The following is a 16,841-nucleotide window of genomic DNA, read 5'->3' as shown; positions in this document are numbered from 1 at the left end:
TGAGAAGAGCTCTAATCAGCTAATAACATCCTGAGCCTTCAGTACTAGGGTTGCCCAAATAGCAAAATAACAGCTATGCTGTTCGCTAGAAGAGTCCAGAGTTTCAGCCTATGTAAAGGTACCTGTATTTCTTGGCATCATTTGAGATTTGTTAAATTGATTAAATCTCAAATCTAGTGCAAAGGCATTTTAGAAGCATTGCTTCTGTAGCTAATACCGGACACTCATTAATTTTTTATCGCAGTCTTCTAAACTCCCAACTCCATTTAATGCCAAGATGTTTATATTGATTTTGGATTATTCATTTATAATGCTTTTTGTGACGTGGATCAAAATGACAGTTACAGTTTATCATGTAATTTTTTGCCCACTAACTTTTCCCCTTTGATCTCTGTTGTTTCTTTGTCTCCCTGAGCTACACTCATCTTCTTAGTATTCTGTCCTTTTTCTTTCGCTCCTTTGACTCATTTCACTCTCTCTCTTTCTTCACTCACACGCTGTCAAAGTATGCACACACATCATGTGGTATGCACCACAGGGTATGGTCATGTAGTAGACCCGTGAACTCACACTTGCATGTGACAGGGCAACTGGCCAAGAAAATATGGTCATTATACGCCGATCAGCCAAAACATAACTGCCAAAGCATCACACTGCCTCCGCCGGCTTGCCTTCTTCCCATAGTGCATCCTGGTGCCATGTGATCTCCAGGTAAGCAACGCACACGCACCCGGCCATCCACGTGATGTAATAGGAAACATGATTCATCAGACCAGGCCACCTTCTTCTATTGCTCCTTGGTCCAGTTCCATGCTCACGTGCCCATTGCCCACTTTCGGCACAGGGGTCAGCATGGGCACCCTGACTGGTCTGCGGCTAAGCAGCCCCATACACAACAAACTGTGATTCACTGTGTGTTCTGACACCTTTCTATCAATACCAGCATTGACTTTTTCAGCAATTTGAGCTACAGTAGCTCATCTGACCACACAGGCCATCTTTCACTCCCCACATGCATCAATGAGCCTTGGCCGCCATGACCCTGTCGCCGGTTCACCGCTTTTCCTTCCTTGGACCACTTTTGTTAGGTACTGACCACTGCAGACCGGGAAAACCCCACAAGGGTTGCAGTTTTGGAGATGCTAAGATTCTTTTATTTTTTTTCCTGCTTCTAACACAACTTTGAGGACAGAATGTTCACTTGCTGCCTAATATATCCCACTCATTGACGGATGCCATGATAACAAGATAATCAGTGTTATTCACTTCACCTGTCAAACTTTCATTGTAACACTAATGATTGTCAAGCCGATAACCTAAATTGTAGTATCAAGGAAAAAGATCCTGGCAGGAGAACTAAATATAAGAACATCATACAAACACCATTACAATATTAGTTGCGTAAAAAATCCCTATGCAATTGGACATCGGTTAAAATGCCAGGTATTTGTGATGTAAAACAATGAGACAAAGATAAATCATGTCAGTTCACCTTTCAGCACGACAACGACCCAAAGCACACATCCAAATCCACAAAAGCATGGCTTCACCAGAAGAAGATTAATGTTTTGCAATGGCCCAGCCAGAGCCCAGACCTAAATCCAATTGAACATCTGTGGGGTGATCTGAAGAGGGCTGTCCACAGGAGATGTCCTCGCAATCTGACAGATTTGGAATGTTTTTGCAAAGAAGAGTGGGCAAATATTACCACGTCAAGATGTGCCATGCTAATAGACTCCTACCCAAAAAGACTGAGTGCTGTAAAAAAAATCAAAAGGTGCTTCAACAAAGTATTAGTTTAAGGGCATGCACACGTATTTAACCAGGTTATTGTGAGTTTTTAATTTTTCCCCCTCAAAGATTTCAGTTTGTTTTTCAATTGAACTGTTCACGTTATAGGTCACATTAAAGGTGGAAAAAGTTCTGACATGATTTATCTTTGTCTCATTCTTTTACATCACAAGAACCAGGCATTTTAACTGGGATGTGTAGACTTTTTATATCCACTGTATAATGGCTGAGTATCTTGGCCAGATTAATTATTGACAGTGTATAATTTACAATGTTCAGAAATATACTATTCTGAAAGATCTAAAGGATCTATTCAATGTCCAATAATTTGTTGTATGTGTTATGCATAGTACACAATGCAGGCTTAGAAGTGAATTACATTTCCTGTGAAGGGTCAGTCCCTTGTTTTGTAGATTAGCTCTGCGTAGTATTTACTTGGAAAAGGAAAATATTAACTTAACCTAGTAGGTTCCAGGTTTGATTCAGTGCATTTGTTGCTATGTTTCTGATCAGGCTATACCTCAAGATCTCTTTCTGGAGCCATGTGGCTCTGGAGTTTGCAGTTTCTGGTTTAACAGATACCACAAAGTAACTAGTCCAGCTTCTTGGAATACCCCACTGGTATTGTCACTGTTAGCTTTTAGTTAGAATTGTTTCATTGCTTTCATGCACAATGCATATGCTAAGCACATTTCAAAACACTCCAAAAAACATACAAATCTCAGTTGAGAAAAAAAATTATGTAAAGAAATTTACAATTTGGCAACTACTGATAAAACTATCCCTTTGAATGTGAACCTCTTCTGCATGTATAAAATGTCTTTGCACAATTGCTAATCAGCAATCAGTCCTTATTCAAACTTAAAAGCCAATGAGTTGCTATTTACAAGAAAGCACCCAGCAAAGACAAGGGATAAGTAGTTCAGTTGTGTGGTGGCAGAGTAGCTCAAAGTGGAAAACAATACAGTTTTAGATTAAATTCGTGCCATGATTATTGACTATTGATTATTATATATACAGCATTTGAAAAGGACAACATATTAAAAACATAAAATTCTGAAAAGCCTTTTTTCTGGATGATGCTCTTCAGTTACATACTCCATTGGTCATCTTTGGTAAAAAAAAAAAAAAAAAAAAACATACAGAGAAAAAAATACAACCAATTCTGTGATAATGCTTTCTTGCCTTTTATGGTACATACTATAATTACAGTATAAACCAACGGAACACACACGTTGAACAGATGGTTAATCATGCCTAAGTACAGTATATTGATAGTTTTAATTAGTATTTCCTGGGCCATTGTTTAATAATTGAATGAAAAAAGAAATCCAAGGGGTCCCAGCTAAAATCCCAGTCTATTGAGGGTGGGTTGACAATTTAAATGGGTTAAATACAATATATTATTTTTTTATGTTGGGCATTGTCATTGTCAGTTGATCAGATGCAAATGTCCCATTTAATTTTAAAAACATAATGTGATCTGCAATAATTATTTTATAGAAGATTAAATGCCTTAGGAAATCAGTACCACAGGAACCCAAACATACGCTGCCAAAAGTTAGAAATAAGAACTAATATCCTTACACTGTTGTACGCCATTGAGATAGTAGAACAGAATTCTAATCATACTATCTGTGGGTTCTTAACTATTGATATTAGTATTTTCAGTTTTATCTGCTAGATGGGACTGTTTTAAAATCTCAAACCCATGGGGGCTGTTATGTGAAACAGAAAGGTCACAGCAAACCGACCCCCATTTAATCTAAAAAAAAATATCCCAGAACAAGTAAATAGGCTCAGAAATATCCTCAAGCTTTTAAGTAGCCTGAGATCTCAGTCTGCAACAATACTGGACAGCATGACATTACGAAACACTCTACAAAAATAAAATATAAAACCTCTGTAACACCTACACAAAACTCCTCGGACAATAGAACCCACACACATTCATCTGATGATGAGCAATGTGATTATCTGCAGCCTACCGAGGAACCTCTTGAAGCTGAGAAGAGAGGAAAACATCTGAAATCTACTGTGACAGTGATGCACTAACTACCACTGTGTAGTGTAGTAGTCCCATTTAGTGATATTAAGATTAATGCACTCAGACTCACAGTTAGTTGCATTGGATAAGAGGTTCTGCTAAATTACTATAAAAATCTGGTATTTTTTTTGTTTTTACTCTAAAAAAGATTAGACAAAAATCTATTGTGAATCTCTATTTAGAGAAAAGAAACATGAGAAAACTGGGCATAATATGTGAAGACTTTTACTTTGCTCTGTACACGCCACATTGCTGGGGGCAACAGTCAGACAAGCAGAAAAACAGAAACAAAAGAAGATATTAAATTAAGATAGATACCAAAACAAACTATGATGCTGGAGGACAAGAACTGTCAAAATGGCACATACAATGTTGAAATATTTCTAGACAATTAACATTGTTAATTAGAACCTCAATGACTTATGAAGGTTATGACAGTAAGAAAGATGGGAAAGCTTAACTTCAGGTCAATCATATTCTTTAGAACCAGAAATGCAGATGAAGGTGTGTCATTGTGGACAGGTGTTTAAATCCTGGTTGCAGCTGACAGACCGTGCCTGACGGGTCTAGCACAGTGAGGCACAATAACTGGCTCAGCGTCGCCCAGGTGGGCATGTTGCCAGGGAATACGTTCACCTCCAGCACCTTTGTCCTAGTGTAAACTTCCAGCTTGAGTGAGCAGCGTGACAAGAAGATTGATTTGGCAAAATGTAGAAGACAAACATTTTTAAACAAAACTACAATCCATGCACCATTTACAATGGAGTCCCTTTTCTGATGTGGTGCAAAAGGATCCTACTGCAACACAGAAAATAGGCTACTTTTTTAAGTTATCCAAAAAGGGAAGGAATAGAGAAGAAATACACTTTATCCCCAGAGTAGAGCAGACACAAATGGTAGCCTTGGAGGCTTGTCTGGCACAAACGATTAATCGACTGATCATTTAACAGGACTGAACAAACAGTTGTGGAAAGTTTGACAGATAGCATAGAAATCCAAGCCCTACATTCTTTCTAAACGGACAGACACTGCTGACCCAAGTGAACTAGTCTACCACAAAAGGATATATTAAAACATTTTTAACTTACTAAAGTGACAAAAAGAGTCTCCAAGACGGATCAACAGTACATAAGAAGAAATGTGGAGATCATACACAGAGAAAATGTCAGTACACGTTATCATTAAGAGAACTGAAGTAGGAATCATCCTGGTCCTTCCTTCTCTCTTAGTATAGAAGAACTACAAGGAGAGATTGCTGTTTGTATACCAGAGAAATGTAATCACAATGTAATCTAACAATAAAGAAACCCAATCTGTATAATTGATACAAGACTACCAAATATGACCTGGAACTTCTCTTTCTACATTTCTGTGAAAAAGTACTGGCCCCTTCCTGATTCCCGCTGTTTTTGAACATCTGTCACACTGAATGGTTACAGATCTTCATACAAAATGACAAATCAGAATCAGAAAGAGTTTTATTGCCAAGTAAGTTTCACAACAAACACAGAATTTGTTCTGGCCGTTGAGTACCAGAATAAACACAACATTCAGTGTTGAAATGATAATTGCATTTATTTACAGAACAACTGGCCCTGTGTGAAAAAGAGATTGCCCCCTAAACTTAATAACTGCTTACGCCACCTTTAGCAGCAACAACTGCAACCAAATGCTTCCTATAATTGTAGATCAGTCTTTCAGTCGCTCCGGATGAAGCTTGGCTCACTCTTATTTGCAGAATTGCTGTTATTCCGGTACATTGGAGGGTTTTTTCGAGCATGAACTGCTCATTTAAGGTCCTGCGACTCTCTAGGGGGTTCGAGTCAGGACTAGGCCACTACAAAACCTTAATTGGGTTTCTTTTGAGCCATTCTAAGATGGACTTACTCTTGTGTTTAGGATCATTGTCCGGCTGCAAACCCAATTACGCTTCAGCTTCAGTTTACGGACTGATGACCGTTAAGTTAAGATGTTGCCCTGGGTGTTTTTGTGACTTCTTGGATGAGTCGTCGCTGTGCCATTAGAGGAATGTAGGTAGCCCGGCCACGGCTAGAAAGAATTACCACAGTTTTCAGCATTTGGAGACAATGCGGTACAAAGCTGTTTCTCAGTCTCAGAGCCTTAGAAACAGCTTTGTACCTCTTTCTAGACTGATATATCTCAACAACTTCTTTTCTCATCTCTTCTGGAATTTCTTGAGATCACGGCATGTTGTGCTGCTTGTTAAGACCTTGTAGCCTGATGGTGAGGTTCTATATAAATCATGTTTGGATTAGACACTGCTGGCAGTAATCAAGCCTGGGTGTGTCTCCTCTAACTGAATCCAATGATCAACTGAATTTGGTTACTGGATTGATTGAGTAACTAAGGGGTCAATTACTTTTCCAGTTGGTGTTAGATAACTTTTTTCCTTCAAAAGTACAATTATCATTTAAACACTGAATTTCTCCTGGGTTCTCCTCGTCTTATATTACATTTTGTAAGGCAATATGAGACCATTAAGTGTGACAAATATGGATCAACTGAGGAAATAATTTAGAGGGCCAATACTTTTTTGTGGCACTGTGTGTGCAGACCGTGGTAATGTAGTTGTATGTTCATCATTCAGTCTGAACAAGCATCTCACATAGAAGAGGACCTGAACACTGACAGATGCTGGAATCCACACTGCAGTCCAATACAAGGCACCTTCCCATACGGAGCGGTGCACCTGGGTGAATTCCACCGAGCAAATGTAAACAATGTGAGTTAAGAATGCCAAACACGGTCTCACCACTGACAATGACTAACTACTCCGGATGCACAGAGGTGTTGCCTGATAAAGGAGAGGAATACACTGGAGAGGCATACGTCTTTACACCTACGGCAGAAGCCACAGGTGTATGCATGGCCAGAAACCAAGTGTATTCCAGAGAAGTGGTGGAAGCCATACAGGGAGACAACACATGCAGTGAAGGACACTAACAGCGATGGGGATTCATAGAACAAAGTACTATGGGAACGCTAACTGAAGATATCAAGGGCTTACCAGAGCATCAGCAACATAGTGGACATCCTAATCAATCACTACCTGCCAGCAAGGCTGCAAAAATACCTGTTCTCTCATTTTTTTATATTATAGGCCTAGTATACATCAGCAAGGACACTAGATGTAAAAACACCTCAATTATTATTATTTTGTACGTCTGCAAGAACACGACACGCACAAATACTACAGTGAATACTATCAAATATAAATACTACAGTAATACTACAGTATTTAGAGCCTAGTATATTTTCTTCCAATGAGATCAGGAAGAGACGTGCCACTGCTGTGTGTGTGTATTTATAGGAGGTGTCTGCCTGTAGGTGTTAGCTGATTACCTAGTGGTTAGGATCGGACCAGCAACCCAAAGGTCACTGGATTGCATTTCAGATAGGGGTAAATTATATACTGACTCAATACCGTTATTGCAATATAACGTTGCGCAATATCACATCGAAAATGTCGTGGAAAGTATGCAATATTCCGTTTATTTTGTGGAAAGGTGCGTCCGTTGGCTGTGTGGCTTTGTTGTGTTCGATTTAAAGCCCGTTTGAAACCGCTATATAATGATCATGTTTCATTGGCCAGTTGCCCTGTCACATGCAAGTTTGTCCGCTACACGAACAAACCCCCATGGAGCATACCACATGACGTGTGTTCATACTTCGACAGCGTGTGAGTGAAGAGACAGACAGCGAAACGAGTCAGAAGAGCGAAAGAAAAGAAAGAACAGAAAAGTAAGAAGATGAGTGTGGCTCAGGGAGACAACGAAACAACGGAGATCGAAGAGGAAACGTTAGTGGCCAAAAGGTTACGTGATAGACTGTAATTGTAATTTTGATCCACGTCACAAAAAGCATTACCAAAGTATAATCCAAAAGGCAATAAATGGGGTCGAGTGCAATGCTTTTAACATGCCTTTGCACTAGATTTGAGATTTAAACAATTTAACAAATCTGAAATGGTGTATGTTTTCTAAATTATTTTGCTTTTAGTGTTGATTAGGGACCGTGTCTAAAAAGCCAATACCTGGGTTTGGCCCTGTTTGAGAGTTGACAAGTGTTCATCTACTATAGAGACTGAATTTGGGGGCATATCCTAAGAACACTTTGGATTAGATTCAACTTTGTCATTGAACAGTACAAGTACAGTACAACGAAATGCAGGTAGCATTTAATCAGAAGTGCAAATAGAGGGCAGAAAATTTACAAGTATTGAGTATAATGTATATACAAGTGGGATGTATACTGTAGATGTGCAATGAAGGCAAATACAGTGCAAATGGCATTTTTTGTTAAAGAATATTGAAATTAATATCGATGTTGTAATATTCACAATCAATATCGCAATATCACATTCTGTCAATATCGTGCAACCCTTTATTTCTGAGCGGACAAATCTACAGTTTACCATTATACTGTATAGAACATTTCTTGTGCCTGTTCTTACTCATCCAGTCCCTGGCCATTACTTGTGTCAATCAAATATCAGCTGAAACTGTGAATTTTGACCGGAGTTAAACACACTGTTACATAATGACCATGTCACTCAAGGAAGCAGTATGAAAGAGAAACCAGAGCGAGTTGACATGTGAATGACATTTGACAGAGCAGACTGCAGACAAACAAGTCATCATCTGTTTGTCAAAAGAGTGACTCATGACCCCTGCAGGCCTGTGAGTGTTGCAAAGCTGCGACTAACCTTCATCCTTAACTTCTCAAACCCACAATCCATGCTTACACAACACTTATATTTAGATACAAATATATTTACATCACTTGACTGTGAACTTACTGTATTCTCAAATTGTAAAATTAGATTTGACCTTCCAATACTCACTCTCTACCCATGAATCAGACTAAGGAATCTACGGTCGGGGCCTTGTATTGAGTCAGATTAAAGTAATTTTACAGACACTTAGTCACAGCAACTTAAAAGGGGAGTGCAAACATTTTCAGCACTTTTTTTCATATTGTGAACCCATAGGAGTCAAACCCACAATCCTGGCATGGGAAGCATACTCCTCTACCAACTGAGCAATATAGGACACAATGTCACAAATTATTTTATTGCGCTTTAGTGCTGTAAGTGCTTCCACTGATACAAAACAGTAATGTTGACTTGGAAAAAACTGTGCTAAGGGCAGACAACCTAAGAAAGCAACCATCAGCTAATTATCTTTGGTGTTGATAGTGACGGAGAGTAAATCTGTGGTCTATATCAACTCTCAAACATGGCCTGTCAGTCTGTGGCATATCCAATATGAAAACGTTTCACTGATTGCACTGATGCTTCCAGCACTGATGCTTCCATGTCCACTATTTACTGGTTGACACACACAGAGGGCCTTCTATTTCCCTCATACAACTCTAGCTTTTGAACCGTATGACCACTTAAAATAAAGTCATAACTCTCAGGAACACAGATATGTCACCAGATTCCCTCTATGGTTAACAGAAATGACGTCGAAACTGGAATTTTTAACCTGTCTATTGAGGATCATAGAGGAAATCAGATGACACATCCATGTTTTTTTTCTTGATTCACTGATTACTTGACGGTCTTCCAAAACTTTTTTAACCTCCCAATGACATTTGGATTCATTTAAAGGGTGTAGAATCCAGCCCCTGAACAACAATATGACTTACCTCTTCCCTTACCGAACAAGACCAAAACAGTATTAGCAAGTCCAAGGTGGTTTAAGGTGGGAAGGTACTGCTGTTATAAAAATGATTTTATAAATTATATTTAATTTGATGAATTATTATTGCAATAGACTAAAAGCTAAATATACTTTTTAATTGAATCACATAATTGTTTCTTCACATGTGTCCTAAAGTAAAAATGAAATTGCTTGATGTTACGATGGCTGTATGTATTAAGAAATGCTGTTTTAGGGTAGTCATAGTGAAATAATAAATAACAAAAAAGCAATAGCCAATATTTTTCTTACGCAAGAAGTCCCCAGAGGACTAAGGCAATGCTTTGCCTATCCTTGAGAAACTCTATATCACAAGGTCAATCAAGGTTTAGTGTAGTTGGCAGTTTTAAGATGCCTTCTTACACAACCTGGCATATGAACACGGGCCTTTGATTTGACCTTATCCCCACCCTTGAGGATGCCTGGTCATACTTTATGTTCCACTCAAGGAAAGCCTGTACTAAAAACTACAGGTTTAGGCTGCAGTTAGTCCAGAATAGGACATTGGCTACTGTAGATGTTCTTGACAATAGACAATTATTCCAGAATTGTCTTTGAGGGGTGACCATGGTGACCATCAAAGCATGAAGATCAATCAATCATCAGTTTAATATGATTGAAACCTCTGAAAATCACTGCTAAACAGCTGTGAGTGTATTCGACACAAGGCTGTCTGGGCCTGACTGTGACAGCCCTAAGGATACTGCTTTCTCTCGCACCCTCCTTGTTCTTACTGTGTTCTATGAGGCAGACACTTTCAAATGTTGAAATAGTGCTGCATTCTCCAAATGTCCAGAGACGAGTACATGGAGCTGCTAGAAAGGGAGTCCTGGGGCATTATTTCCATTTGCATCCTATTTTTTTTCTATTCCCTTTGGAATCAGATTTTGGTTGAATAGATATGTATAATGGTTTGGAAACGAGCAACACGACAAAACTTTGCTTGTGGATCCTTAAAATGGAAAGGATGGTGAAAGCGCCAGACCGTGGTATTTTTTCTATTCAACACATACTGCTTGCAAGGAGGATGACAAAAAGAATGAGATAGAGGAGGACAAAATGTTTGATATTATGATATTTATGAACAAATGTACCCCTCATAAAATGTAAAATCTGAAAAGGAGTAATGTGTGCATGATCACCACAGGACCATACAAATTACAACATGACAAACAGTAGAAGCCTAGTACACTGTAAAGTGCCTTGGGAATGTCTTCAGAACTTTTTACTTTCTCCACATATTGTTGTTGTGATAGACTTAATTAATTACCTATTTTTTGCCATCAATCTGCACACAATAACCCATGATGATAAAGCAAATACATGTTTTAGGAAATGTGTGCAAATATACTGAAAATAAATGTTTTTATATGTACATTAGTATTCACACCATTTATTTGGCTGTTATCTTTAGGTCTCCCCGTGGACGTTAAATGGGATTCAAGTTTGGGCTTTGGCTGTGCACCTCAAGGACATTCACAGACAAAGCCGCTCCCAAATTGTCTGTGTGCTTTGAATCCTTGTCGTGCATAAGTCTTAGGGCAGGCCAGCAGAATTCATGATGGGAAGACAGGTGATCCTTAGCATTCGGTGGGTAACAGAGGCAAAACAGACAGGCAGGCAGATATGCATTAGATGCTTCCTAAACCGTAGCAAGGGCTTTCCAGAGGACAGAATGTATATATTGACATCTTAAAAGGTGTAGTATGCATTTTTATTTATGTTTTATTAATGTTTACTACAGATTTATTGATGTTCAGAAAAATAAAATGTTGCTTATTACACTTGATCGCCTAGGTTTTTTGGGGATACTACATATTTATTCATGACAGGAGGGGGAATGGGAGAAAATGGGTTTAAGATTAAAATATGTTTTTAATTGCGAACCAAATAATGTTTGTCTATTCCTGAGGACAAAATGTAATGCTGCACCCCAATGAAGTCCAATAACTAGCAGGGTCCCCAACAGATCTGAAACTCATAACGTACACACTGTTACTCAGATAGATTGCTCATACAAGGGATAAAAGTCTCATTCACACCAAAATATCAAGGAATAAGCAAACAACTTAAATTCAAGATCAGTGGGGGTGTGCTTTGTACCCACTGATCAATAGGGTAACAAGGGGGAAGGCCCCCCTCCGAGATCAATGAAATACTGCTGACAGAAAAGGTTTGGAAAAAATTAGTATATGAAGATGATCATGCACAGGGATAACAAACTATAAAGGAAAATTAATGACTACAGCTGACAAAAATGTGTTGTATAAGAAAGTGACATTTTGCTCAACTAGCGGGGTAAGATGCCCCCTCCTCCAGGGGACGTTTCCATCATAGGGATTCAGAGAAGATTATGCCAAAGGGTTTCACAGAAGTGTTTCAATAATTATTTTACCTCACCTACACATGAATTAAAAAAGGATTAAATTTTTTCCTTACACTCTATTATGTACAGTTAAAAGTCATTATCGTTTGAATAAGACCAAATTATTTTAAAAGCTTGATATACTGTAGGCTATTTATTACATGTTTAACATCCAGGTTTAACATCCAGGTGGCCCAAACATAATTGTTACTCATGGTTATGGTATAGGACATATGGTTACTTGTAAAATTTGGACAGACAATTTTAGGTTTTGCTTCATAAAACCAGTCTGTTTATAATAGCAAAATGGATTAACATTCATACAATGAATTACATTCAGTTTTTTATTTGTAATTGATTTAGAACAAATCTTTTTCTAAATAAAAGATCCACTTACCTCAAAATCAATGTCATTGATTAAAAAAATGTAAGAAACACAATAAATGTTTTGTTTCTCAAGTGTACTGGCAGAAAACAGCTACAGTGGATATAAAAAGTCTACACATCCCTGTTAAAATGCCAGTTTTTTGTGATGTAAAAGAATGAGAACAAGATAAATAATGTCAGAACTTTTTCCTCCTTTTGTGTGACCTATAACGTGAACAATTAATTTGGAAAACAAACTGAAATCTTTGAGGGGGAAAAATAACATTTAAAAAAACTCACAATAAACTGGTTGCAAATTGTGCACACCCTTAAACTAATACTTTTTTGAAGCACCTTTTGATTTTATAACAGCATTCAGTCTTTTTGGGTAGGAGTCTATTAGCATTGGCATATCTTGACGTGGCAATATTTGCCCACTCTTCTTAGCAAAATTGCTCCAAATCTGTCAGATTGCACAGCCCTCTTCAGATCACCCCACAGATGTTCAATTGGATTTAGGTCTGGGCTGTGGCTGGGCCATTCCATGCTGCCACCACCATGCTTCACTGTGGGTATGGTGTTCTTTGGGTGATGTGCAGTGTTGTTTTTGCGCCATACATACCTTTTGGAATTATGGCCAAAAAGTTAAACCTTGGTTTGATCAGACCATAACACATTTTCCCATGTGCTTTTGGGAGACTTAATGTTTGTTTTTGGCAACTTCAGCCTGGATTGGATGTTTTTCTTTGTAAGAAAAGGCTTCCGTCTTGCCACCCTACACCATAGCCCATTCATAGGAAGAATACGGGAGATTGTTGTCTCATGTAGCACACAGCCAGTACTTGCCTGAAATTCCTGCAGTTCCTTTAATGTTACTGTAGGCCTCTTGGAAGCCTCCCTGACCAGTTTTCTTCTTGGTTAATTCTGAACACAGCCACATCCCCAATTATAAGAGGGTGTGCACACTTTTGCAACCAGGTTATTGTAAGGTTTTTATTTTTCATTTTTCAGTCGGAAAAGGGTGGCTTGCCCACTTCAGGTTGGTGGAGAGTGCCTGCCTCAAGTGGAGGAGTTTAAGTATCTAGGGGTCTTGTTCACGAGTGAGGGAAGGATGGAACGGGAGATTGACAGACGGATCGGTGCAGCTTCTGCAGTAATGCAGTCGATGTATCGGTCTGTCGTGGTGAAGAAAGAGCTGAGCCGCAAGGCGAAGCTCTCGATTTACCAGTCAATCTACGTTCCTACTCTCACCTATGGTCATGAGCTTTGGGTCATGACCGAAAGGACAAGATCCCGGATACAGGCGGCCGAAATGAGTTTTCTCCGCAGGGTGGCTGGGCGATCCCTTAGAGATAGGGTGAGAAGCTCGGTCACCCGGGAGGAGCTCAGAGTAGAGCCGTTGCTCCTCCACATCGAGAGGGGTCAGCTGAGGTGGCTTGGGCATCTTTTTCGGATGCCTCCGGAACGCCTTCCTGGGAAGGTGTTCCGGTCCCATCCCACCGGGAGGAGACCCCGGGGAAGACCTAGGACACGCTGGAGGGACTATGTCTCCCGGCTGGCCTGGGAACGCCTCGGTGTCCCCCCGGAAGAGCTAGAGGAAGTGTCTGGGGAGAGGGAAGTCTGGGCATCCCTGCTTAGACTGCTGCCCCCGCGACCCGGCCCCGGATAAGCGGTAGAAGATGGATTTTTCCCCCTCAAAGATTTCAGTTTGTTTTTCAATTGAATTGTTCATGTTATAGGTCACATTAAAGGTGGAAAAGGTTCAGACATGATTTACCTTTGTCAATTTTTTTACATCACAAAAACCTGCCATTTTAACCGAGGTGTGTATACTTTTTATATCTGAAAACAGCTATATGCAAAGTTTGTCAGGCGACAATTGTGGTAATGCGAGCAACCGTTTCTATCACTTTTATCCATACGAGTATATCATCACGAGGCTGTGACGGAATTTCGTAATGTTATTATGTGTTGCTGGATTACATTATGTTAGTGCTAGCCATACCATTGTTCTTTAACTGTGTTTAGCAGAATCTAGCAAACCAGACACCCAAAAGCCATGCTATCAACCAAAAGCTAAGCCGAGGAGTCAGTGGAAAATCACCCTCATCAGGTACACTTTCACATACATTTTATAAAAATCACAAAAAATGAATTAAATATGTTCTATATTCAGTGGAGTCTTTGGAACAAGGATGTGGTGTTGGTTTTGTTCTAGGACACCCACATCTACAATGGTAAGATTAAGTATGATGTGGCAAAACAGACAATGAGGGTAAAAACTAATATTTTCCCAAACAATAAAACAAAAATTAATTCCCTAACTTTTCCTCCCTCATTTAGTAGAATCTGCTTTAATGCATAATACCATTAAAGACACATTCATTGTCATATCAAATTGTGCATACATTTTTGGGAAAGCTACATAGGGGCTACAGTATATGCAAAAAACAACTGCACATGTTAACTTTGCACTCACAAAATGTAGTGTCTTGAAGCTTTGTGTATTAAGACAAATCCAGATCCAATAGCTGTCCCTATGACCAAAACGATTATTCACTTATTTGAACAATAACAATATAAATTGAATTTTTCTTTATTGTAGCATTTATTTGCATTCATGGTGGAATACTAAATAATTTCTATAAGCCTTTATCTGTTAATTGTATTCTTCTAAGGATTGTTGTATTTCTGTCATTTGGCCTAACAAAGAATACTAAAGGGACAGTACAGTAGAAACCAAATTGTTAACTCCTATAAATAAGTAGCCAAGTTACCACACTAGTTTTCAACTAATTCTTTAAAAAATATATATTGTATTGAGAAGAACAGATTCATATATTGTTATATATCCGTTACTGTTGATGCATTGTAAATATACTGGATATCATTTTTAAGTCATATCGCCAAGCCCTAATGCAGATGACAACTCAATCTCTGGAGTTACAAATAATTATTTACAAAAACGTCTGATTGTCTGGCATTTATTTGCTCATCAAAAGTTGTTTATTTTAACGATTAGTTCTTGGATCTTGACATACGTTTCTGAAAGTGTATGGATATATTTGCTGATTGTGGTCTTATTTGATAGTTGCATGATATTTTCGCACATCTTGCTACTTGCAGGTTTACAACATTTCGATAAAAGATCTACTACATATATACCGCAGTTGCTCCCACAATACCCATGAAAAAGAAAACACTGAAACGATTGTTGTACATCACCACCAGACTCATATTATTGTGAAATAATACAACAATACTTTTGTCCTCCTGATAAGGTATCCCTACTTTTATGTTGTAGCCTACTCCTTAAGATTGGCGTTCTACTTCTGGCGTACATTTCAAATACCACATGAACACAACAGCAAAAGGAGAGCTCAACGAGACAGTACAGTAACACAGCGGGTTAATGATCAGTAGGCTATATAAACCGACAACATGGGTTTTAAGGCAGATCAATTTTAACCTAAACAGAAATAGCCTAAAATGGTTGAACGTTGTGCTATCGGTAATCAAGGTAATGAAAAAATACTAATACTACGGTCCATAGGCTAGATATGGACCGTAGTATTTGAACATTACAATACGTGTCGAGAAAATCTTACTTTTTCGTAGAGCTTGTAGCCCATATAGAGTCCTACCTCTATTGATGAATCAGGTCTTGCGTGGATGCTTGGCGAGCACCTGTTTTACAATTCAAGTGAACCCGCTAAAGAAAAATGCTTCAAACCCTCCGAAACCTCTGTAGTGCCCGATGGTTTACGTCACAAACGTTTGCGTTGCTCGAAACGTAATTATTGTGTCTGTTCTCTCTCCAGAAAGCGTATGCGACCAATCCGCGCACAACGCATTATTCCAGATATTCTCGCCAACATCCAACTCTCTTTTCCCTTTCTTTAAGATTCTATGCAGTCACTGTCACGTGCCCAAACCCCACATAACCCTACACAACAAAATAGGCAGCAAAACAATTCCATCCATACAATCGAAGAAATTAAGACTCCACTGCTACTCGGAACATTTGCCAAAAGGCATTGCCTATCTAATTTCCATAGCCTAGATAACTATAAAAGACTAGTAACTAATTGTATTAAAGTGTTTGTATAGGTCTAAATATAGTATTAAACCAAGGGATTGACAGCCCTGCAAATTTCAAAATTGTTTGATTCAATTATTTACTTGGAAAAGAGAATAATACAATCCAGGTATGATAGGGTGATCGGTGATTTTTTATGACAATGGGTATCCGGAGGATAAATCCCCGCGAAAATATTAAAATGGTTAACCCTCCCACAAACAAAATACATTTTCACATCACCCTCCCCGAGTCTTCGAAAAAAACATGAACCTCCCATTTCAAAATGTAAATAAAAAATGAGATCGAGCTTATTTGGTCTCAAAGACAAACTCTCCTGCTATGCACGCAAACGTAGCCTACATTATACGCCCACTGTACAAAAGAGACCCAATAAAGTGGAAATATTAAAACGTATAGGCTTGATTACCTATTCAAAACGCAGAACACATAATAACTTAAAGATTT

The 16,841-nt window shown here is 38.7% G+C and overlaps 1 protein-coding gene across 7 annotated transcripts in view; it reads right to left on the bottom strand.

Annotated features, from left to right (window-relative positions):
• The window catches only part of si:dkey-166d12.2 (rap1 GTPase-activating protein 1), an 88,256-nt gene extending 72,038 nt beyond the window's left edge, over positions 1-16,218 (bottom strand). For 3 of the 7 annotated variants that reach the window (XM_013138355.4, XM_013138353.4, XM_020055714.3), the window contains exon 1: positions 15,904-16,218. Coding sequence is in view for 2 of the 7 variants with exons in the window: in XM_013138353.4 (XP_012993807.2) it covers positions 15,904-15,927 (24 nt within the window). In the remaining 5 variants the exon portion in view is untranslated. The remainder of the gene's footprint in view (positions 1-15,903) is intronic. The other 4 variants (XM_013138354.4, XM_013138356.4, XM_013138357.4 and 1 more) reach the window with 2 other exon arrangements.
• Between the last annotated feature and the right edge of the window lie 623 nt (positions 16,219-16,841).

This window comes from Esox lucius, chromosome 17 (genome assembly GCF_011004845.1).
Source record: "Esox lucius isolate fEsoLuc1 chromosome 17, fEsoLuc1.pri, whole genome shotgun sequence".
NCBI lineage: Eukaryota > Metazoa > Chordata > Actinopteri > Esociformes > Esocidae > Esox > Esox lucius.
The sequence above is the reverse complement of the archived record's forward strand: the minus strand, read 5'-3'. Positions and strand labels throughout refer to the sequence as shown.